Below are 24,801 nucleotides of genomic sequence, written 5' to 3' on the forward strand. Positions count from 1 at the left end.
GATCATGAGAGGAGGGTGGGGGAGGAGCCAGGACGGGGTCCAGTTGGTGCGAGCAGACAGAAATTAGCCGGTGTGTTCTCGGTGGAGTGCATAAACACCTGCATTGCGTATCACCTGCACACTGCAAATACGCACACACACACACACACACACACACACACACACACACACACACACAAATGCATGGACCATCAAGGTCAACTGAACTTCACTGTATAAATATAGTCTTCAGAGTAAGACTATTGTTATCATGTTGTTTGCCTTTGATGGCAGCAAGTCAAATGGTCTGGTTTCAGGACCTATCATGCAGCTCTGACAAGCAAGACTCAACCCAAATCAAAAATGTATTCAAGATTCAAATAAAGTGCAGATAGAGTGCAATTAAAATGCATCCAACCTCAGATCTAGTTTCACTGTACTTGGTTTTGATGCTTCATCCTTTCCTGTATGAACATGTCGTCCTCAATGTAATAAAATCCATATTGCATACTCAACTTAATATGTGAAAGAATGTGGGTCTTCTTCTACAGTGTACAAGGTGTTTTTGCCACCTACACGGATGTTAAGTTTGATTTTTTTTTTTTTTCTGTTTCCCTCAGACAATCTTTGACGCACTGGAAACCAACTTTTGCATCACTGATGAACAATTTTGTAGGTGGGACTGTGTCATATCAAGTCAGTTTAGGTAACCATGCTGGTAAAACTGAACAGAAATGGCAGGATGTGCTCAGTGCACTGTGAAATAATGACTCACTGCCAATATTATTAACTTAGCATTTTTGCACAAAACCCAAAAAACATATTTGCACAACCACAATTTTTAATTTACCACGTTTTTACCTTTTTACATACAGTTGAGGACATGAAACAGTGCATTAGCAGTAAATCAACGACACAAGTCGGATATTTTAAATATGTTAGGAAATTAATATTGGAATACAAAAATACTGTACATAAGTTATGAGAAATTATGATACTTGAGAAGTCTTAGAGTCTCAGTGAACGAGCTCTGAAGGTTGTTCTCCATGAAAAACTGGAACAGAGTCAGTGCACCACTGCAGACCTTGAACTGATCTTTCTCATCAATGAGGGATAACTCTGTTCTCAGCTGGGCTTGGTTCAACATTCGGGGGGCCTCCACGGTAGCTTCCAGTGCTGAATCTGGGAACTGTGCAGCATCGTGCACAAACGAGTCTCCATGTGGCAGAGTGGTACTGATTAGCATATAGCAATCGTACATATCAATTAATTAAAAAAAGAAGGTAAAAACACCTACTGGGTGTCTTATAAAAACTAGCAGGACAGTAATATCAGCTTGCCTCTGAAGCAACTGCTGTTCTCCATGTCCAAATTTCCCCCCATCTGCTGCACAAATGCATTGTGGTCAAAGAACGAATGGAGTCTGGGCTTCCCTGTATTATTTTCAGTTCTTCCACCAATGTTCTCCTCTCAAATGGATTTTGGAGAAGAGACCGTATTGAATTATTTTCACTGCCCAAATCGCCTATCTTTGTCATCGCCGTCACTGATATCATATGTACTCACGTACACCCAGGGGCAAATGTGGCCTGGGGTGATCTATTTTTTCGCCCTTTGGACATCAGATTTGACAACGCTGATTGGATAAATTCTGTGCGCCTTCTATTGGCCGCCTTTCTGTAGCATGAAAGAGTGATTGGAACAGTACCAAGCACTTGCTCACCTCCAGCTAACTGATAAAACTGAGCTCCCATTTACACAACAATCTTGTCAACTGTCATGTCCATTTTGTTCAAGAAAGAAAGGAAACAGCTTCTCTCATGTAACTATTCATTGGAATTTAGCATTAGCTTGTACAAGGATAATTTCTGTTCAGAAAATCACAGTCAAAAAATTGTTGGTCTACAACCAACCTCCCAGAAATGGATGATGTGTTACTGCGTTAAACAGGTTTCACAGGTCTCCAACACGGAATCTAGTATGGTTGGTCAACTCGATAAGGAGAGGCCGAGGCCGTGCTGTAGATTTAGCCATCCCTTGTCGCTCCATCTCCTCCCTGCCTCTAGTTTTTACTCCACTTCTATGTTTCACTCACTTGGTACAATCACAACTTTCAACAGGCCTTCTGCCAGTCACTGGAACAGACTAAATCAATAACAAAGTCAATTTAGCATTTGTTCATTATTTGGGAATATACAGACTTTGACTGGGCCCCTCCAGAAAATATGTTTTCTTAGTCAGTAATCTGTAATGGGATTATTTCATGTTTCAGGGTTGCTATCTCATTGTATCAGCCTCCACAGAGCAGGCAGACAGTCACCGTGACATTATCCTTCAAGATACTGAAGTAAACCTGGGAATTAATTTTCTCCTGAAGGCAGGTAGTCCAGGCCAATGCAGGGGCAGAAACACAATATGCTACTTTTTTTTTCTTTTTTTTGCAAGAAAGTGTTTTCATTAAAAGTATTGATTTCAATTAATCACTTACATTAGACAGCTTATATCTCATCTCAGTTTACAGTAAATGTATATATTTTTTTATCGAATATACAAATCCATTCATAAATTTGCATCACATGTTTGATTTTTCATGTACTGTAGTATAACCACGCAAATTTGATGCTTAATCCATCAGTTGGAAAGGTCTAACCAAGCCCCTTTGTGTTTCCATTCCTCACCACAAGTAATTTGAGTGTAAATGTAGAAATTAAAGCTTTCCCAAGGTGATTAATACCTTCACATTCCCAGACAAAATGCTGAGGACCTGACCCCTGCGCTGTCAGCATGAGTCCTTAACTGGTCATGTGAACGAATCGCCTCAGTGGTAATCCTGCAAAAGAGGGGCTACAAGTCCATTCATGGGAAAAAAAACCCCCCAAATACCTAATTAAATAATTCCATTTTTATTGGCATTATCTTTTCAGTAAATGTTAATGTTGTCGGCTTAGTTCTGAAATGTGCCATTCATGGGATAAAAGCTGTGAAGTTCAAGCATTTTAATAAGGAATTTTTCAAAGTAGAAATGGTCTGATTCTGCTGGTTTTATTGCATTTTCAACGTAGTACCCATAAATAGATTAACTTACTAACTTACTATAGTTTTATTGCAGTTTAAATTCGAAATTGCCTCACAAAATATTGAACATGCAGCAACAGAAAAGCACACTTAAATCTAAATTGAGCAGGATATATTGGCATTAAATACATTTATTTACATCTACACATTTATATGTCAGGTATGTCAATAAATAATACCATATTCGAAAAGTGGACTTTTTAAAAAAGAGAGGGACGGAAAGATCCTTTTAAAATTACTAAAGCAATAAATTCATCTTTTATGTTAGCTCTTTTTTTTTCACTATTATTTTTATCTTGTGATGAATAAGTTAATTAAAAAGTCACAAACAAACCCCTAATAAATGTATCAATTTCTTACATTTAAATTGAGAATTTTTTTTTACATTTGTTTGTTCTTTTTTTTGTGTCTTTTTTCCCTTTTCTTTTTTGATTCGTCGTTTATTTTGTTTGCATGTTCAAAATAAAGCCTCAACCAACCAATCTATTTAATGAATATACTTAAAAACACAATAGATCTTTTCTTTATCCATTTTACACGCACCTACAATGGCATACTGATTAAAAAACAGAAACACGGAGATAATGGAAACTGGTGGAACGATCAGTGAATGAGGAAATGACTACAACTTCCTGGTGAAAAAGGTGGGGGTTTACGCCTGCTTTAAGGTAGACTCGAGCAAAATACTTGGGATTTGAATGCAACGCTATGTGTACTTTTTATATACACATGAATCAAAAAGTAAAAAACGTGATCGCGTTATCTTCCGAGCATTCTTAAAGTAAAAACCGGTCCACACGTGCTCCCTCAGACAGTCACATGACACAGCCCACGCTCAAGGCGGAAAGCGGCGTCACAGCCTTCTTCAGAGCACTGCGCACTTTGCGCAGACAGCCGCCGCTCCGCCGCCGAGACTCTCCCGTCAACTCCGTAAGTCGTGTTGGTGGATACGCTGACCTCCCGCGCTTTGACGTAAAGCAGACGGCGGTTTTTGGTACCGAGCGGAGAGGAGATGCACACGGCACTCGAGTGAGGTAACTATATAAAAAAACCCATTTGTTATCATTCACTCCCACAACATGGACCCGGGCGGTGTCTGCCGATGCGTGTGGCTGTAACACACCGCCGCCGCGGACGTTTGGGAAGGAATATACAAAATTCGTGTCGCACTCTTTGTGGGGCTAATTTCCTGGGAGTCGTCTGCTAGCTAACGGCGGCGGCTCGGATTGTTGCCTTCCTTTATGAGCTAGCTTTAGCATTAGCTAAGGCACGAGGAGGCTCTTAACACAAAAGGGGCGTTAAGCTTTAAAGTTGTGCTTTGGGTGATTTTTAGGGGAGGATTGAGGACTCCGTTGTCTTATTTTTGTGGAGGTTAAGTGTTGGTTTTGTACGATTTGTCGCCGTCGTGTTTCGGTCACGTCTCAGTGGCGCTGAGCGGCTATTCTCGTGGGGGATATAGGCTCACCACGTGCGGCTTCTATGCCTCCCCCCCCTTCCCCTGCGTCGTCCAGCCTCTCTCTGCTCACCCGGCTCGCAGCTTTACTGCTTTTTCTAGTGTTTACATCGTGTTTTAAACCTTTCCTCGTGCTTCCTGCCTTTGTGTAAAGCCGACGCCATAGGATTAGCTAATCTGCGAGCACTTCCTTTTTTACAGTTCGCTTCAGTTCACTGATCAGAGCTGTAAAGGACTAAGAATAACTGATTTGTTGCAGAAATATAATCGAACCCTTTTTTTTTTTTTTTAATCCATACAGTGAAACTGACCAGTGGTGTCTTTTATTAGTTTTTGGGGCATAAATGCGGCCAGTTTCTGTCGTCTAACTATCCTCAGGCACCTAAACTGTTTTAAATGTTAAACACACTGTGTAGATCAGGGGTGTCAAACACAGTTTGGGGCCACATTCAGCCCAGTTTCATCTTGACTGTGCCAGACCAGTAAAATGGCGCCATTGAAATTTAAAGTTGTACTTAACAGAATATATGTGGTGAAAATGTCTATAATTTCTTGAAATCAAACTAGGACTTTTTCTAATCCCAACACAACTTCCTCTCTTCAGGTGCTACGCAGTGAAATGGCGCTAGAAACTGCTTGTTGCATCATACAGGTTTTTTGCAAAGTCACCCTGACAGGATGCCTTTGTGGCTAGTTTGAAAGCCACGAGGTAGCTGACTAACATGGCAGCATTGCTGAAATCTCAACTCAGGTTGCTGTGTCTGCTACTTTAAGAAAACCCTTGCTTTCTTTGAGATTTTTATAGTTTGCTTGGCAGTTTGGTGGGCTGGATTGGAGCCTCTTGTGGGCTGGTTTTGGGCCAACGGGCCTTATGTTTGACACCCCTGATTTAGAATCTGCTCAGAGCTATAAAGGACTTGGTGAGCTAATGTGAGAGAACTGAGCATGCAAATGAACAGCTGTTAGACACATTTGTTCAAGTAATGCAAGCTTCAAACAGAGAAGCTGATAAATGACCTATTTATTTGATTCTGTCAGAAATCTGCACAATTTCCCTCATCTTCATATTAAACACCTAAACTGTAGTATCTGTTAAGACAACACACAGTGTCTGTCATGTTAACAAGCACATTGTTCAGGGTTCCATCATTTTCAGGAATTAGGAAGCTTTGTCTGACCTTGCGGTACTTTTAAGTGATGCTGAAAGTTCCCTTTTGCCTCTGACAATAAGGTGCCAAACAGTGCAAATCAATAATACTCTCTTGATAACCAAGACATTCTTGTCCAGACAAGACATGAGTTTCCATGATTTTTCATTTAAGGACTGATTGTCGTTACCTTGTGCCAAAAAGCCTATGCTTGGGGCTTTTGTGTGAAGATTGAATGTTCTCTCTAGACGCCAATGCACTTAATAGATACACTGGCCAGGTGGACATGGTCTGAACATACTGAGAGATTGTTGATACATTAGACAAAAGATGTTAGGGTGGATTTGACAGGCAGGATAAGATTTGTGTGTCATGTCTGTTATATCAGTAGAGAAAGATGTTATTCAAACGATTCTTTCTACATACCACCTGTAGTTTTACCTGCAGTAAAGTATGAGCTTGAATTTAAACATGAATATGTAATTGACTTTTTGAGAAAACACAATTTTCAACTTTCCCTGAAATCCATTTTTCCACAGAGAAAGCTAATTCATGAGAACACTGTCCACTTTTTCAGGTCTAAATAAAAGTTTCAATCAAGTTCACACACCCTCCTACCGTTGCCCTTAGTCATCACAGTAATCCAGTGCTTATAATTTCTTGAAATACACTCAGCAGTCACCTCAAAGTGTTTGCTTACATGCCCTCTACTTAATGTCATCTGGTTATAAATGGCTTTCATTGTAATGAATGGAAAATCATAGTGATGAGTGCAGACTTAACTTGTTCTTCCTCTGCACGTCACAGTCCAAATATGAAAATTATTACATTTTTCTAATTTTTGAGTTCAGTAAATAACTATATTTTCCTCATTAATCTTCTTTTTGACAGAAGTGCATCGTATTCACTGAAGAAGAAAAGCATGACACATCTTACCTTGTAATTATGAGATCCTGATGTGGAAAAATGTACCCATTTTAGATGTAATGAATTCAGAATTAACACATTTTCATTTGGGTTAGTATTTCCAACTGTCACCTTGAGGCCTGGTTAAGTAAAATAAACATACCACATATGGGCCCCGACTGTTCACACTCAGAATTAATGGTGGCTGCTTTCACAATAGAATAGAAACCTTTAGTGTAAGTCTTCAGATGCAATTGAAACACACAAACACATTCACACACAACAGATAAGAACAGCACAGCCTTATATTAACACAGTAGTTCCTAATCTTTTTTTGAGCCGTGACCACATTTTGACCTAAGAAAATTTATTGCGACCCCACAGACAAATTCTCTCAAGAATCAGTTTTTCATAATTTTTGTTAGACTGTGTTCCAAAGTGCACAAAGTGACTATCTTATTTTCCCCAATCAGGATATGGGCTTTATTTACAAAGCTGGAAATGAATGCTTAACAATCTCTATCAACACACAGATGTGCCAGCTCAGACATGCTCAGACATGCTGCTTTTATTTGAACTACATTTTTATTCGAGAGAGTTCAAGTAGAATTATGTCACAAGTGCATGGTTAACGATATCAAGCCTCAGAAATGCGCTGTGGACTGTAGAGTTTTCTTTACAGGCCCTTCAGACAGTGAGAATAAAAATGATGGGTTGTAGCCCCTCTTAGTACCCGCTATGAATCTGTTCAGTTGGAGAGTTTGTCACATTATGTACACTTCTCTCAAGTGTGGCATCCTGAGTTTAGGAAGAAGCATCGACAGTCATGAGGACAGCTTTTCCACGATGATGATAGAAAATCTTTTGAATCAGTGCCTTTAATATAAACAAATACTCTTAATAGTGCACACGTCACTTACGGTGAACTAATGTGGGAGGATTTAACAAAAGCTGTGAATCCCAGAGTGTCACTTGAACAGAACAGATGTGGATCTGGTAGCACAGGGTGCTCGTGGGAAGTCCTTGTCTCTGCTAAAGAGAAGGTGAGGATGGCGGTTTTATACCCTACCTCTTAATTAAAAGGCCTTTCACAGAGTCAGCTCAGAATTTGGAGGGATGGGAATATAAAGCTCACACTCAACACATCTCTTATCCTACAGTGGCCGAAGTGCTGTCAACAACACCCCTCCATGTTTATTAAAACCAATGATTTTCAAGCTTCTTGACCTTTGCACGAGTCTTATATAAGATATTAGTAATCTTAAGACTAAGCTGAGATGACCCTGAATGTGTTGTCTGGGTTATTCTCTGAGAACTAACAAAGCCCCTCAGAGAAATAGAAAAACTTCAACTGTTCATTCAGATGCAGGAGCTTTGAGTTGTGTTCAAACCTTGTGTGCTATCAGTGGAATTCCCCTTTTGGTGTTAACTTGTTATCAAATCTTGTTTACAGCTTGAACATCTCGCCTTGAGACATTACCAGAGATTTCCATTGCTTGGCTATATGTTTGAAAATGCTTACATGGAACAATGCTGCTTTTGTTCACAACCAACAAAGATCAAATGTTCACCTCTTAAATAGTGTAATGATTCAAGGTATGGCATTCCTGGAAAGAACATCAAGGCTTATCCAATGGGACCTTGGCTCGTATGTTTTGTACATAATGATGTCTCGTGTGTGAATAGTGTGAATTAATACATTGTTTTAGTCTCAGATTTGCTTACTAAACTTCTAAAATAAGCTTATAGGACGTGGACAAATTCAGGGTAACTCTGATGCTTATTTGTGGATTATTCCTTGTTATAAAGAAAGTAAATACAATTAGCAGCGGTAGTGTTGCAGCTTGCGTTTTTTTTTTTTTATTTAGCTTTTTAAAAGTAGCTTGTACGCAGTCCAAGTTTAATTGAACATTCTGTTATTTCAGATTCAGGGAGAACAAATGTACAGTATAAGGTTATTACGCTAAGCTATGCTAATGCGGACAAAAGTCCTAAGACTTGAAGAATAACTTTTGATTGTTTTTTTTTCTACTCTGAAGGCAGAACACATTGCCAGCCCTTTGACCAAAAGTATATTTAAGGTCAAACACAATGTCTGTATTGATGATAAAAACTTGAACATCTTCATTGTTTTATGATTAGCCACGCCTTTTGCTGGTCTGTCTGTTCAGCTGCCATTCTTGTTTTATCCTCCAAAATGTAAAATGTGGCCATCAAATTATGTTTTTGGGTGTTAAATGAGCAGAGAGGTTATTGAATGGCATCGGTTTGTAAACTGGTTCAACTCAACTTGAAGCTTACTGTCATGTAGGTACAAATAAGCCAGGAGAGTGTAAAAATACAAACTCCCCGCAGTACAAAATATTAGACACAAACTGCTTGAACAGTTTGAAAACTTGAAAGTTGTGAAGTTCCCCATCGTCTTTTCATGTCAGAATCTTCATGATTCACAAATAAACGTTCCCAAATTAGCCCCTTTTCCTTGTGGACTTGAATGTAATGAGGTTTTTGTCAACACAGACATGCTTGGCGTTTGTTTCTGAGTTCTCGGTGTTTGAACTGCATGTACTGATCCAAATATTTAAGCTATACTTACTGTTGATGTCTGAAGTTGAAGTGTAGCAACACTGGAGCAAAGTTTAGACATTTTATTTGTCGTACTTCAAAGGGCTTTCGGTGTTGACATTAGAGACAGGCACACTCACACACGGCTTCAGGTCTTTTATATTTTCAACACAAATTTTCTGGTGTGGCCTAACAAGGACTCCACATCTAGTCTTTCAAGGCTTCACCTTAAGATTATTTCCATTATTATAGATTGTTTGACTAAGATGGGTTTTGTGAGGAGGAGTATTGCACGACTGCAGTCTCAGGTCTGGTTGACCTAAACTAAATGATAGTCCGATGACCCTCTGCAGCCCGGAGAACATTTGTGATTCTGAAATTGCTGTGAAGCGTGGTTTATATATTAAACCAACCCTGGACTCTGCCGTATTTGTCAATTTCAGTACTGTGTTGATCAACTCAACTTCAAAAAACAAAATAAGGGAACATTAAGGAAATTGTTGCTCCTGGTGATTCTTTAAAAAAAAAAAAAAAAAGAAAGAAGGCAAAACCAAAGTAACACAAATTAGTTTAGACCAGCGGTGTCAGACACATTTCAGTTCTGGGGCCACGTATGTCCCAATTTCATATTGAGTGTTCTCTTAGAACAGTGCCATAATAAGTTTTAAAGGTGCATTAAGGAGTTTTTCAACTATAAAAATACTTATTTTCCACCATAAATATGTTACACATTTTTAATGATGTGTACAATGTGCCCTGACACATTCATTACAAGTACCGCTAACAGCGCTAAATTGTCACTTGAAAGTTGCAGTGCCGGTCCGGCACCAGAATTTTTTGGGGGAGAATTTGAAAGGAATGATGTAATGCACGCTCCGGCTGGCTTGATGGAGTTAAGTTTCATTTTGTCCGCCATTACTCCTCCAGATGCTTAGTGAGCAACAACTGAGCAGGATCTTCCAGAAAGTAAGAAAAGACTGGCTTGTAGCACTGCCACAGCTCCAGCACAGACTCCACCAGGTAAAAGAAATTTAAATTTTACTCGAACGCTACTAAAAGAGCGAGGAAGGAGTTCCCCTCTTCCGTGCACGCGAGCCACAGGCACGAGTTTTTCACTAAGTTGCATTACGCCCAAGGCCTGCAGGGGCCGCTGTTTCAGATAAAATGTGCAAACTCCTTAATGCACCTTTAAATTTAAACCAAAATATTTTTTTTATGTTGCGCCGCAGTCTACATAATGAAAATTGAGACAATATCTACACAACACAGTTGTTGATATTGACACAACAGCATAATGCTAGTCTGCTAACAGTGAGGTGGGTCTGTTTCATGGCAGCAGATGTTTCAGTTTGGGTCTCAGTGTGGTGCTGTGTTCACTAGTGAACTTGGAAATTTCTTTAAAAAAAAATCCATGTTTTCTTGGAAATTTTTATAATTTGCTTGGTGGTTTGTGGGGCTGGATTGGATACTCTTGCTGGCTGGTTTTGGCCCATGGGCCTCATGTTTCACACCCCTTGCTTAAAGAGTGTAGAAACCTCATGATTCAGGGCCCTGCCTTTATATTTTTTTTCTGTCTGTGGTCCACTGTAGGAAAAATCAGGACACCCCTGACCTAAACACAAACCAGATGCCGACAGTAAGCGGTAGATGAGCTCAAGATTAATATGTAAAACTCACTGGGAGTGTTTCCAGGACACGGTGTTATTTTTATGAACCGTCAGGTGTGGAATAACATCCGAGGAAACCTGCTCTGTTTTAGACTTTGCAAGTTAATTTTCACCACGGCCAAAATAATGAAACGGTTAACCACGTATACACACACACACACACACACACACACACACACACACACACACACACACACACACATACACACACACACACACACACACACACGGGCTGCCACAAATTATGATTTTGGTAGTCGACTAATCACCGATTATTTTTTCGATTAGTCAACTAATCGCATCATACATAAATTAAAGTAAAACATAGTTTATCGCACCACCATGAAGCTGCTCTTATATAGCCACAATTAAATTTCAGCTTTTAAGTGTTTAAGGTATATTCTAACTAAAAATAAAGACAATTCAGATGATAGTTAATTAAACCTTTATTGAAATATGCAACAAACACTTGTTTAATTGTGTACCCTAAAGTGCAAATACTTGAGTAAAATAAGGAAAAGGCACTTGCCTAAACAAGACAAAAATTAATCCTTAATGTTATTTTTTTTTCTTAATTTGTGTTTGGCATCAAGAAACCAAGGAATTATTGAAGTTTTCGTCTCACTGACTCAAAACAAAAGTGCATTTTGTGTTCAGTGCTCAACTGTATACTACTTTATTACACTGCGACTCTACGTAATCCCAAACTACACAGGGCTCTGGTTCATAGCCAGGAAAGTCAGCATTTCTACATGTGTTGGAGACAGGCTGCTTTCTTTTGGGAGCAAATGTTCTGCTGCGGAGAAAATCCGCTCCGATGGGGTGAAGCTCTGAAACATAACGTTAGAAAACATTAGCGCGACATCACTTCTTATTAAAACACATCACTGTTATAACGTTAGAGAAAACATGAAATGTGTGCTAAAGGCAGCTAATGAATCAAATCGTCACCGCTAATGTTAACGTTGACAGCTATGAGTAAATAGCAAGTTAGCCCTCTATGCTAATATTATTAGCTTACCGAGACGACGGGCAATCATCGTTGTCACGAGCCACGACGTGCTTCTGTTTCGGCTGCTCATGCATCGCAGTTGTGCTGCCGTGGAAGGCAAGTTCTGTCCTGCAGATAGCTGCATTGCACACTTTTCTCTGACGTTTTCTTGTAATGCTCCCACACTTTTGAGCTCCGCTGCTGCCGGGTAGCCATGACACCAGTCTGGTGCTGTCGCAGCTGACATGACTGCGCATGTGTGTCAAATACAGAAAGGCAGACGCGACAGTGGAAGGTGCCGCGGCAGTTTCAAGACAAAAACAATTAAAAAAAAAAAACAAAAAAAAAACAACGACTCGTCGACTATTAAATTAGTCGTCGATGATTTTAATAGTCGACATAACCGTGATTAATCGACCAGTCGTGGCAGCCCTAACACACACACACACACACACACACACACACACACACACACACACACACACACACACACACACACACACCCCTATAAGCACTCCAGGAGTAGTTGGTCAGGTGGTTGACCCTGGATCTGACTGGACACACACACACACGCACACACACACTCTCTCTCCCAGTGCCTCCCCGCCTCCTTGTACAAATTGGTTAAGACGCTAGACTCAAACATTCAACCCTTTACTGATGTTGGTGCTGGTGTGAACATTTTGAGTTCTTGTTGTCTTTTGCTTGTTACTCAGAGGTAAGCCTCCCCGTGCTTTGACATCTGTGCCGCCTCGTGTACCTCTACTCAATTTTCTGTTTTACTTGTCTGAGTCCGGTCGAGCCTTGCGGTCTTTAGCGCTCTCACACTGCGATGAACATGTTTCCAGGCCACAGAGCATCAGAGAGGCACCTGCGTCCCTCCACTGCAGGCTCGTCACCGTTTCTTTATCCTGCTGGCAGAAACCTCCTGTCGCCTGCTACTAATTACTCAACAGCTTCAACTCGCATAACCACAATCGGTTGCTGTATTTGTTGTCATGCATGGCGCTTATTCAAATGTAAGGAGTTAAGAAGTCTCAGCCTATTTGCTTTTGTTTTATTTGAACCGACGTGCGTCATGATAGCCTGCTTTCCCAGAAGGATGCTGGGTATTTTTTTAACCATATGTCACGCCAACAGTGTTTTCCCAGTAGGTTTGTCTGACTTGCACAGTCTGCTTTAGACAGCCGCCTTGTCATTTAGGGCTTTTTTGCGCAAGCTGGAACTTTCCTTGACTTTATCTGAGAATTCTTTCATCATTATCATTGAGTGGATGACAGGTACGTTGGGATCTGCTCATACTGAAACATGTGGCTTCACCCACCACATGTGCTGAGTCTGCTTTGCTGAGCGGTTTCGTCTGACAGGCTGGAAATGAAAAGAGGCTTTTGACGTAACTGTGAGTATTGTTGGCGTCTGAGTCAGGATTGTCGGTTTGACCTGTGGAAATGGCCACCTTGATTCATGTAGGGATCAAACGTCAGCGTCTGTACCTGCAGGTGGATACCACATTTTCTTTTCCCTCCGTGACACTCTGACGTCTTTCCGTGTGGCAGCGTCCCGCTGTGCTGAAAACAGCTATTATGTTTTCAGTTGCTGATGTTTGTGACTACAAAGTGTTACTCAGGCTCGTCTCGAGTGTCTTACTCTCCCGAATCCCATCGTGCAACAACAGCTCATCATGCTTTCATGCAACATTTGGTCCATGTGGCGACTGACGTCTGTCCTTTTCTGGGTGCTTCAGGCCTGACTAAGAAAAACCTCAACTCTCATAATTTTTTCTTGTCTTTGGAACAAGTTGTTTTTTGACCCTCATTAGGTGTCTCTCTTCAGCAGTGTTGATCAAAAATGGGAAAATTAATTATCTAATGTATCGGTCAGATCTGGAAACCAGCTTGAATTTTTGAAATGATTCTGTGTATTTTGTACCTTTTGAGTGGCATATGTAATCCAGTATTGTGTTTTACTTTTTCTACGGATGGTAGCGTTTTTGTTTAGTAACAGCGTGTTTGAGTCCTTCAGTTACATGTCTGGAATACCACAGAAGATTGTTTTTCTCTCTTTCCCTGCTTGAGACTGATATGAGGAGGATGTGCACGGTCGCGTGAGAATCATATGAAGCAGTTTAAGGGTCAAAGTCAAACTGAAAAAACAACATTCCTCTGAAACAAAAAGAATACGAAGAGAGGTTTAAGAATAGTGTATAAACAATGTTTTGGGATTAACTGGTTTTTTTAATTGTTGTGGATTACATTGCGGGTGACTTACATTATTGCTCAGTTGGTGTTTAAGAGCTTCAGGATTGATTGATTATGAAGAGGTGACTCATGTTTCCCTGTTTCATACAGATTTTTTTAAACCCTTGTTTAAAAATTACTATTATTATTATAACTTATATGTAGTTCCTCTTACAGGTTAAACATGAGTGAAAGACAACGTAGACATGCTTGCTAGGAATTTATACTTTATATTGTTTGCATGATCACAATATTCTGTGAATACTTGTGAACCAGTCTGCTTTCATTGTGAGAAAAAGGATCATTTTGTCAGCTTTTTATTTCTACTTTGAAGACATCTGTGAAGGCTAGTAGTGATCCTTTTTTTTAAACAACGATTATGCAACGTTAATTTTATTGTTGCTGATCAATCAAAACTATTTTGTGGTCAATAAAATCCCTTTGTCATTATTAACCATGAAAAAGAAGAAGAAAACCTTTTATAAGCACATCCCAAACACGACTGCAGCAGTTTCTCTTAGTAGTTCGGCTTTGAGCTTCAAGAGTTTGATTATTAATTCTTCGTCTCAGGAGAATCTGCTGCAGGACGGTTTCTCATGGCATAACTGTGTGTTGTTAAAGGAAATTGGTTCCTGTGATCCGAGTCTGAATTTCACTTTATTTTATTATTCTGCAGTGCAAGGTTGAGAAGAGTTGTGAAGCCCTTCAGAGTGTTGCGTCAAGACGGGGGCCAAGCAGGAGGAAAACTATCCGGTGAGTTATCAAGGCCGTGCATTTCACACCTCCATGATTAGATTATTTGTTTGTATTGAAAAGAACTGTGGTTTCGCCGCGATTACATCTCCAACAATTATCTTCCCTCTTCAATTATTAAAGCATTAGGTCCCTTAACGTATTTTTCTTTTGCTTGCTTTAACATTAGCTTGAATAAAAGACAAGCTGAAGCTCAGTAGAGATCCTCCTCTTCCCATGAAAGAGGAATGTAATGAGGAAACCCTGCAGGCTGCTGCACAGAGGGTGTGCTCTGAAGAATAGGATCTGTTTTGTTCCGACCTATCTCCTGCAAGGTTCATAGGTCACTGTTGTCTCATGTTTATAAACACTGTCTTGTTGGTGGCTGCGAAGCCGGTCCGTGAACGCACTCAACGTCTGCAAGATTGAGCCGGAGAGCCATCAGTCGGCTCTCAGGAAACTTTACCAACCTCTCATTCAAGAAAACGGCCGTGAGTAACATTATTGTGAGCAAGCTTTGTGTTGAGTCGCTGTTAAAAAGCTGATTTAATTTAGTTTTTGCTATATTTAGGACAATTTGTTGCAGAGTTTAAATGTGGCAAAGGAAACATTTTTACCAAATTGTTCGCTGTTTACCAAAAACAGCCATTGTGTGGCATCAGATCTTGAAACTTTGTATAGAAATTGACCTCAATTTTGTGAAACGAATGGAAGGAATGAGTGAGTCATGATTTCCTGATAAACGTTTGATGTCATCTGGATGGTGATTAGACGTTTGATGAATGGCCAAAGGCTTTATCTTCACTTTGATCTATTCAAACATCATGCTTTTAGCCTTTGGATTCATTGGCTGAGCTAATTTTATATCTGCAAAACAATAATGGAATACATTTGAGCTTGTGAGGGGAAATGTTTGTGCAGCTCAGTAGATTCCTTTAGTTTCTTGCTGCTCTGTGGCTATCCAGAAAGAAGTAACTGTTGTTACACTGTGGTGTTTTGCTGTTAGCGGTCTGAAGTGTGCTGTGTGTTGTTAACTGGCTTGACAGCCATGAGGAGGATCTATCCCCATCCTTGTTTTTAACAGTGTCTGTGGTCAGCACAACACAGATCTGTTCCCTGGCGATGGAAGAGCTGTAAATCCAGTGTAAACTTCCCTAACAAGTGTGTGTGTGTGTGCTAGCATTACGCGGCAGTACTCATCTGGCCTCTCTTTTGCCCACACCCCCACCCCCTCCCCACCCCCTCAGCCACCCACAGGCTTCACAAGACCTTATGAGGATCATTTGACTGAAATGATATTGCTGCTTCAGGCTTTTTAAAGTGTGTGTCGGGGGGAAAAACAAGCAATTGGTTACACAATTCTCTGCAGAGAGTTTACTGTGTGGCAGAAGGCCCTGTGATTCACTTATTAGATCTGTTATTCCAAGCTGAGAGTAGCAGGGTGGAAGGAGTTGGTGTTTGTGTTGTTATGGTCATTCTTTTTTTTTTTTTTTTCCTTTGAATTTGATCCTCTTAACTCTGAGAGGTTTGTCAATTCACACATCTGCCTCAGTCGGTTAGAAGAGGGATTGTTTAATGAATCACTGATTCCAGTTAATGTTGATTATCATAGATTATCTTCATAAAGTAGGCAGTGGTGAAAACGACTGCTGGTTATTTATTGCTTATTCACCCTTGACACTTGAGTTTGGACTTGAAAGATCATCATGTTGTTAATGAATAAGTTTATAAAACTAAATAATTAAATCCAGCCACTTTCTCCTTGTTATGTTCCGCCCAAGCCCGAAAATAAATGTTTCTGCAGAATACTATAGATTAATTTATATTGTTAAAAAAAAAAAAAAAAAAATTGCCAGAACATAGAAAGGATTTCTAGGAAATAGTGATTGAAAACATTGAATTGGTAATTTTTCTCAAACATTGAAGACAGATTTTTGTTTTCTGAATGAACCCATAGTAGTGCTGGAGTGACGTTTGGAGCAGGATGTGTATTGAAGCAATACATCCATAGTGCAGCCCCCTCTCATAAAGTGGGGCGCATGTATTGAATCATGAGTACTAGATACCTTAACCGTCGTTGCACAGCCATCAGCGGTCACCTCCGATCACTCTCTCAGTCCTTGCTTCAGCATGAAGTGTGTGAATGAGACTCTGATCCTGTGCTCTCCCTGTTGTTGCAGGGGAAAAGAAGTGAGGGGACAATGCGAGTCCAAGCGCACACCAAGTTCTGCTTCCTGTGTGTGCTCACCTTCCTCTTCCATCAGTGCAACCACTGCCATGGAGAAACGCACAGCCACGACCACGCCGACCACGGGCACGCCCACAGTGACCTGCAGATCTCCGAGGCTCCGTACGTGAGAGCGGCCACCGTGTCCCCGATGTCTGGGAGTTCGGAGTCAGACGCTCTGGAGGAGGAGCAGCGCTACTTCATCCAGGAACTGTTCAGGCGCTACGGACGGAAGGATCGTTTGGACTTCGACGGATTTCAGGAGCTGCTCTCCAGTTTGGGTCTGGGCACGGTGAAAGTGGTCAGCGTGGAGCACGAAGACCTGGGCCACGACCACGTGGCTCACCTCGACGCGCTGGACTTGCAGGAGGGGCACCACTCACATGGTTCGCCCGCCAGAGACAACCACAACCATGGGCATGGTCACTCGCACCATAAGCCAGGATCCCACCACTCACACACACAACGTGGACACACAACCCCGTGCAGCAAGACCACTGCTTCAAAAAACCACGAGCATGGACACAGTCACGAGGACAATGGTTCTGATGGACATGTGCACGGTGGACACGACCACCATCACAATCATAATCATGGCCGCACTCACACTAAGGTGGAAGGTAGTGACCAGAAACATTCTGATGGACATGTTCAGGACGCACACGACCACGACCATGACCACGACCACGACCATGACCACGACCACAACCATGACCACGACCACGACCATGACCACGACCACGACCATGACCACGACCATGACCACGACCATGACCACGACCATGACCACGACCACACACAAGACAAACAGCACAAGCAGGAGCAGAGTAACCAGAATGGTCTGTCCTCTAAGACTCACAGTGATCATGATGATCATGACGATCACAGTGGTCATGAACATAATAACATCCCTCAAGAGCAAACAGCCACAGACATCACTCCCGTCATTCAGGATCCGTCTGCCCCCCTGGACCCCTCCCAGCCCCCTCTGGTTCCAACGTCCTCTCCGGCCCCAGCAGAAAGCAGGACAAAGAGACCCAGAAAGCCAGCGAGAGGGAGAGGAAACAGAGGCCGGAACAAAACCCCGTCTCCTCTCACACCTTCATCTGACAGCCATGATCACGGCCACGACCATGACCACGACCATGACCACAATCATGACCACGATCATGACCACAATCATGACCACGATCATGACCACGATCATGACCACGGACACGGTCACAGTCATTCTCATAAAAAGAAGAGAGAAGCACCGGGGTCCGACGTCACCCCGGAGCCTCTGGACACTGCTCTCTCGGGACATCCAGGTGGACAGTTTCATCAGCATGAAGAGGTAAAAACATGACCTTATACGACCTTTGATCTGTATTTTTTACTGTTTGACAGCAACAAATGTCTATATTTACTGCAGCTTTCATGTCCTGGAGGCATTTTGATGAGTAATTTTTTTTTACAGAAACCTCTAATGAAATTTCTCTACACTGAAGTATTAATGTTCATAGGGTTCTCCTTTAACCATTTACAAGTCCAGTCTGAAGCAGGCACTCTCAACTGACACTGATGATGTGAAGTGATCTCTGGCCCCTTCTATTGTAATCACTGTCTGATAGTCTTCTCCTTTTCAGTGTTTGAACCTCACTCAGCTCCTCAGCTACTACGGCCTGAGTCCCAACTCGCTCATCTCCCCCAGACACTTCACCTACCTGTGTCCCGCCCTGCTCTACCAGATCGACAGCCGCTCCTGCATCCGCCACTACCACCAGGTGGTGGAGCAGACAGCTCTGGAGCCCATCAGCCCAGGTAAGCACACTTCTAAAATAGAAAGTAAAAAAAAAATAATAATTCAAGCTGGAGGATGAAGTTTTGTCATCTGAGATGTAGTAAGAAGAAAAAAAAATGCTTAGTTTCAAACCACACTTTAGAGTTTAATCTCAATTATTATTATTGTAATACCAAATGATTACATGACACTTTAATAGGTTCCAGAAAATTTTTCAAAACTGTAAAAGTTCTTCAATCCTCAAAATTTACCTCGTATGCTTTGAATATGGAGCAAATTACAGTGTCTTTCAAAATGTCTTGTAAAATCAAGATGTTTACTACAGGAACTATTGCAATAATTTACTGTTATGAATAGAGGAGAAAAAACTAGGTAAAATGCAGTATTGTGATAAGAATGTGTGGAAAACTCAAGTCTTTGCCGTGGGCCAAAGGAAGCGGTTACAGGGGCTGAACCTCAGAGACTCACTGAGATGCTATCAGCATGTGTAACCTGGAGAGCTGGAGCTCCTCTGCCGGGAAGATCTGCATAATAGGATGCTTATTCAAAGTAATCAATCCGTGTTTTATCGGCAGGAATGATTAAAGGCGGTCAGGAGTTTTAACCGTGCCCCCCGTGGGGGCGGTCCAGTAGCGTTGGCTCCATCCTCTTCTCATTGTCAGTGTGCTGATCGAGCAGCTCGTCCGTGGAAGAGGATCAGTGCAAAGTGCACTCACATGAGGCCAACATGCACTCTGACAATACGAATGAGTCGATGTGTTTCACATCCCAGGCTGTAGTAAAGTCACTTCTTGTATTTATTCAGCTTCAACAAAGAGAAAGAACCTCTGTTTTTATTACAAACTGTTAACCGTGCTCTCTGATCTTGATAACACAGCCGCATTGTGTTGGTTTAACTTTTGGTGATACTCCTAAATGTTTCTCTGAAACAGTGATTCTCAACGGCTGCCTGTTCATGAGACGTTTACCTTTTTTGAAACTACATCTCAGTGGAGATAATTTTTGTTTTAGTGTGGCCGTGAAAGTGTCTCCCGCTCGTGTGATTTAGTGAACTGCCGTCTCCTGCTAATGACCTAAAATAACCACTGACCTGGTCAATTGTGGAAGATTGAGTGAGGATAATGAATGTGGGTGAAGCTGTAAATGTTTAGTTGTCTGTACTCACCGTGGTGACATCTTCAGTCTGCGGCTGCCACTTTTTGTCAAGACTTGTGAAAGCTTAATCTCTTCATGGAGCAGTCACTGCAGGCTCTCACACATTTTTAGCCTGAGAGCATTTGATGAGTCGATCTTAACACACTAGCTATTTATGCACTGTGTGCAGAATTATTAGACAAGTAACTATTTTGGCCTTATCTTCTCCAAGCTGCAAAAGTGTGAGTCTTTATTGGATTCAAGCGTTTCTGTAATGAGGGAGGATGCTTCCTCAGGGGATCAATACCTAATATTAAGGTGTGCATAATTATACAGATTCTTTTCCTCTAAAAAGTAAAAGAAAAACAAATCTTTGAGTGGGATGTGGCTTGCTTGAAGCTGCAAAGTTACTGCTTTGTAATCACAGAAGTGTTAAACGTTTTGGTACAAAAAGTCACCTTGGTCAAAAGAAACGTGTTGGCAAGAAAGATAGAACAAATAAAAACCCCACAAATTAACTGCCAACTAAATAAATAAATAAATAAAGCTAGAAGAGTCTTCCAGTGCTGACTTATTCCTCAACTGTAACCTGCCCGGAATACCCAGAAGTCAAGGTGTCCAGAGTTCAAGGCTGAATTTCACTCCAACATTTAGCAAGACATCTCAACTGAGCCAAAAAATACTTGAAGACATATTTCTCAAAGGTTTTTTTTTTTTTTGTGCATTATTGTAACTTTAACAGATGGCAAGAAACAAGTGAAATGCTGGAAAATACTAGTTTTTCATTTGGTTGCCCATTAATTCTGCACACTGAGGTATTGTGGAAAGAAAGAGAAAAAAAAAAAAACCTCACTTGTACTCCCCTGAATATTCAGGTGTGAGCTTCGTTAACATTTTAGATTGAGTGAGAGCACTGTCTTTAAGAAATAAAACGAATCATCAAAAATACAGCTTGCCTAGTAATTCTGCACAGTGCGTTCAGTCATTAGAGCTCGTTTCAGGATTCTTAGCTCAAAACCCAGTGACTTTGGAAAAAAGAGACGTGGGCTTATTTACATGTTTCAGCTCCATCGGTGGATCCGCGGTGCAGCCTGTGTTTTCTCTCGGACCGCGCAGGTAAACTTCTGCTGTGGGTGTCGAGGGCGTACATAAAAACCAGCATGGCTCTCCTGGCTCCTCCAGTGTCGCTTGAAATATGTCGATGCATCCAGATGGCGTCCTGGAAACGTCCAGCAATTAGCATAGTTATTGGTTCATTCATTTCTTCAGTCAGTCAGAGGTCCCAGTGAGCAACTGCATAACTAATGTCCATCAACAGGGGTTGATGGACAGCGGACGTATGAAGAGAGTTGATTAGTGTAGAGAAAGCGGTCCTGGCTGTGCCCCGAGGGTGGGCTGTAACTCATGAATGAGCAAGTGTTCAACTTCATACGAGAAAACATGGACCGTCTCATGTGTTCAGTGGATATATGCTCCTTTCGTAGTGTGTTTTTAAAAGCATGTGTGATCAGGCACACTGGGGGAGTGCTTGGGAAAGAGTGCCAAGGTTGGTAGTTTAACTCTTTACTTCTGCCTGCTGCTGAGTTTTATGGTCTCTGTACCTGTAAGTGAGCGATCACGTGACACAGGTGGAGACTGTAAAACGTTCCACTCAAGCAAAGTACACTTGCCTTGTGGGACACGAGAAGCTCCACTAAGACACCCGGAGCAGCTGAGTTTGTGTTTGCTGCTTCTAAGTCTTTCTTCAGGATGTTTCGAGGCTCTCGCAGATGCTGCGATTGTGTGTGACCGCGCTGATGTGGTACACGACTGGCTGCCAGTTGTAGATGAGACCAGATGAGCCTTCCCTGCACAACAATAACCCTTAAAGTCATCTACTTTCACCACCAGCGCCTCCAGGAGAGAAACGATCTAACAGTTGAGCAGTTGTTCTAGGAGCACTTATTTACCGGGAAAAGGGCAAGAAAGGGAAACCGGGTGATCTTGTGAGCCCGAAAAATAAGAGATCCTGTCAGATTAAAACCAGGTCACGTAAGCTTCTGTCTGAGTGAATTGGTCCTATCATATTAGCATCAGATAAAGCTGTCTCACCACTATAGTGTTGGTTTTGCTTCAAACACCAGCAGGCTAACTCATGTCTTGTCACTGAACTAAAGAATTGTCCTGCCCGACCCGTACATGCATTTAGACATGGTGTCCTGATGGTGAGTTTGACGTGTTGCCCACAACGCAACTCAGAGTACTTTGTACTCTGACCTTTCACTGTTAAACCAGTAGCATGCCTAAATACACCGACAAATAAAACTAAGCAGCGATATGTGATAGATTCTGCAGAGTTCATCCTTTTAGTCCTTTTCATGTCTTTTTTTTAAATCAAATTATATTGTCTGCTGCGAGAGTAAATGACGTCAAGTTTGTCCGAGTGTTCAAACGTGCATTTCTTCCTGGAAAACTATCCTTTTTTTTTCCCACAGTGTTGTATTCTGATCACATCCCTTAATCAATAGTATACAAAAAGAAAGCAGCTAAAAGACGAGCGATAAAGAAATGAAGGTCAGTGTGAAGTCCCACTCTCAGACTCTTTGCTGTTTTTAGTTTCTTGAGAATGCGAATTATAAAAATCACAGCGTTTTAAAGTTAATGAGTTACAGGTCGTGAAATAAGACTCATAAAGCCATAAAAGCTTCATACAAATCAAAGCCGTAACCTCAGATTCTGTGTGCAGAAAGAAGGTTACGCCGCAAATCATTGGGATTTATATTGTACGCTACATTGCCGTGTGCGCATTAGCAGTCCGAGCATGTAAATCTCACAGAGCCATCTGGAATAGAAAAGTATTCTGAATTAATCGGTGTTGCATTGATTTACTCTCACGTTCTGTGTCTTTGCTGTAGTTTTAATTTAAAATGTAGGCAATAAGTTGTGGAGCCTGTAACTGTAAAAAAAGATTGTAACATTTTCTGACTTTGTTTTTAATTAGCGGCTGATAATGTTGTTTCTTTATGATGGATAAAAAAAAAAAAATTCAGTGTTTCCTTTGGGGATGGAGGAACGCTTGAGTTCAGCAGTGAGGTGAGAGGAATTCCCTAAATGTACAGCCCCCTAAATCTGTTAATTATTGAAGACGCACTCCTCTCTGAGCTGCCGCTGTCACATTTGCCTCAGGCAGGCGTCGTGCCGCCACCGAAAACACTCATGAAAATGGTAATAACAGCACAAACAGGCCAAAAGGCCAGCCGTGGATCCTCATTAAGGCGAGAACTGAAGGCACTCCATCCTCCAGAACGCCGTACCAGGACTCCGCCGCGGACCTCGCCACACGCCGCAGCGCTGCCCCTCATTTACCTCCCGCTGGCGTCCGTGGGGGACTTAAGAAAACTTCCTCTGCGGTCCCCACTCCCTCTCTTTTTGCGGCGCGCCAATTAGGAGAGCCTAAGCGACACCCTGGGCCCGTTGCTTCTGAGCTGTGGCTCACAGGAGATACGTAATTGGAGAGAAGAAACAGGCCAGACGGTCTCCTTTTTCCTCTCTCCTACTCCCCCATCACCTCCTTCAATCACCCCACAGAAACCCCCCCTCACACACACTCACTCTCTCTCTCTGCAGGACTGCATACAGGTAATGAGATAGAGAGGTAGATGAAGGACCTGCAGTCGTGGACTGTCTGGCTGATATATCCAGTCGCCTCTCAGGGTTACCCGGTGTTCTGCCTGATGGCGACAAATAAGAAAGCAGCGAAGCACAAAACCCGCGTTCCTCTTAGGAACCTGAACACCGGAGGTAGCCGGAGAAAAACCTGTTATTAAAGACATTCTCAGCCACGTGAGAGCGTGAATTGAGCCCGTCCAGTTTGTTCGTCTTGTTTATGATGCCGCCACTGTAATTATTCAGTATGTTGAATAAAGCAGACCGGACAGACTGGTGAACATATGTCTTTAGAGAGCCAAGTAATAAAGTGTCTCACAATTTGGTGTTTTGCGTTGATCTATTAGAGGACAAAGGAAAGCAAGGTTTAAAAACAATACAAAAAGTGGGCGTGGCATTTGAGGGAAAGCTTGTGCTCATCCAAGATGGCAGCCAAACTGATCGCCTCGCGTCTGACTGAACGTCAGAGTGAAGGAAAGCGAACACCAGCTGTTTCTCACTCATGCTGTCTTGACTTTTTTGGACTTTCAGGGCTGCACCAGAGGAGACTTCAGGCTGTCAGACCGTAAAACCTCAAATATAAAAGCTGGAGCAGAATTATACGGCCAGTGATCAGTCTTTATGCCACTGCCTGATGGCAGCTGTACGTTAGAGTTTTAATGTTGTCACGCGTCTCTGAAATACCAGAGGCTTCTTCACATCTGGCTCACACGCTCGCTCTCACTCAGAGACCTTTTATTCTGTCCTTGTTGTCCGTAGTTAGATAATGTGGGTCATTGTGACCTGGTCTCAGTGCAGCCAACACCTTGAAGATAAGATAAGGTCTCTCCTGTCATGGCAGAACACTGTGCATTGACATGCAAGATGACAGCTTTTCACCCCTGACAGCATCATATGGATGAAATCAGCAGCTTAAAGAACGTGAGATAAAAATGTGCGTTGCTGTTAAATACAAACGGTGATTTGCTTAATTAAATTACAAGAGCAGTAATTCAAGCAGAGCTGTTAGAGCCCCGACAGAAGCTGTTAAGTCTGAGAGTTTATCTTCCAAAGACGAGAAAATTCACAAGTAGCCTCTCTGACAAGTGTTAAACATATTTATTTTATATTTATATTCTTTCTTAAGTGTTTTTTTTTTTACAGAATGCACACAGTTAACATTTAGATCCAGATTTTAAAGTATTAAAGTTTGAGTTCCTAAGAGACAACTTTCATTACAGTCCAAGCTGTTGGCTGTTTTTCACTCCATTCCCAGTGTC

At 41.7% G+C, this 24,801-nt stretch overlaps 1 protein-coding gene across 3 annotated transcripts in view; it reads left to right on the top strand.

The window, feature by feature from the left end:
- Positions 1–3,962: 3,962 nt before the first annotated feature.
- The window catches only part of LOC115403006 (zinc transporter ZIP10-like), a 31,330-nt gene continuing 10,491 nt past the window's right edge, over positions 3,963–24,801 (top strand). The window contains exons 1-4 of one of the 3 annotated variants that reach the window (XM_030111744.1): positions 3,963–4,088; positions 14,698–14,774; positions 16,934–18,316; positions 18,594–18,783. In XM_030111744.1, the coding sequence (XP_029967604.1) occupies positions 16,955–18,316; positions 18,594–18,783 (1,552 nt within the window). In that variant the 5' untranslated portion in view covers positions 3,963–4,088; positions 14,698–14,774; positions 16,934–16,954. Of the gene's footprint in view, positions 4,089–12,927; positions 13,065–14,697; positions 14,775–16,933; positions 18,317–18,593; positions 18,784–24,801 lie in introns of those variants that run through there. The other 2 variants (XM_030111746.1, XM_030111745.1) reach the window with 2 other exon arrangements.

The sequence above is a fragment of the Salarias fasciatus genome, chromosome 16 (genome assembly GCF_902148845.1).
Source record: "Salarias fasciatus chromosome 16, fSalaFa1.1, whole genome shotgun sequence".
Classification (NCBI taxonomy): Eukaryota; Metazoa; Chordata; class Actinopteri; order Blenniiformes; family Blenniidae; genus Salarias; species Salarias fasciatus.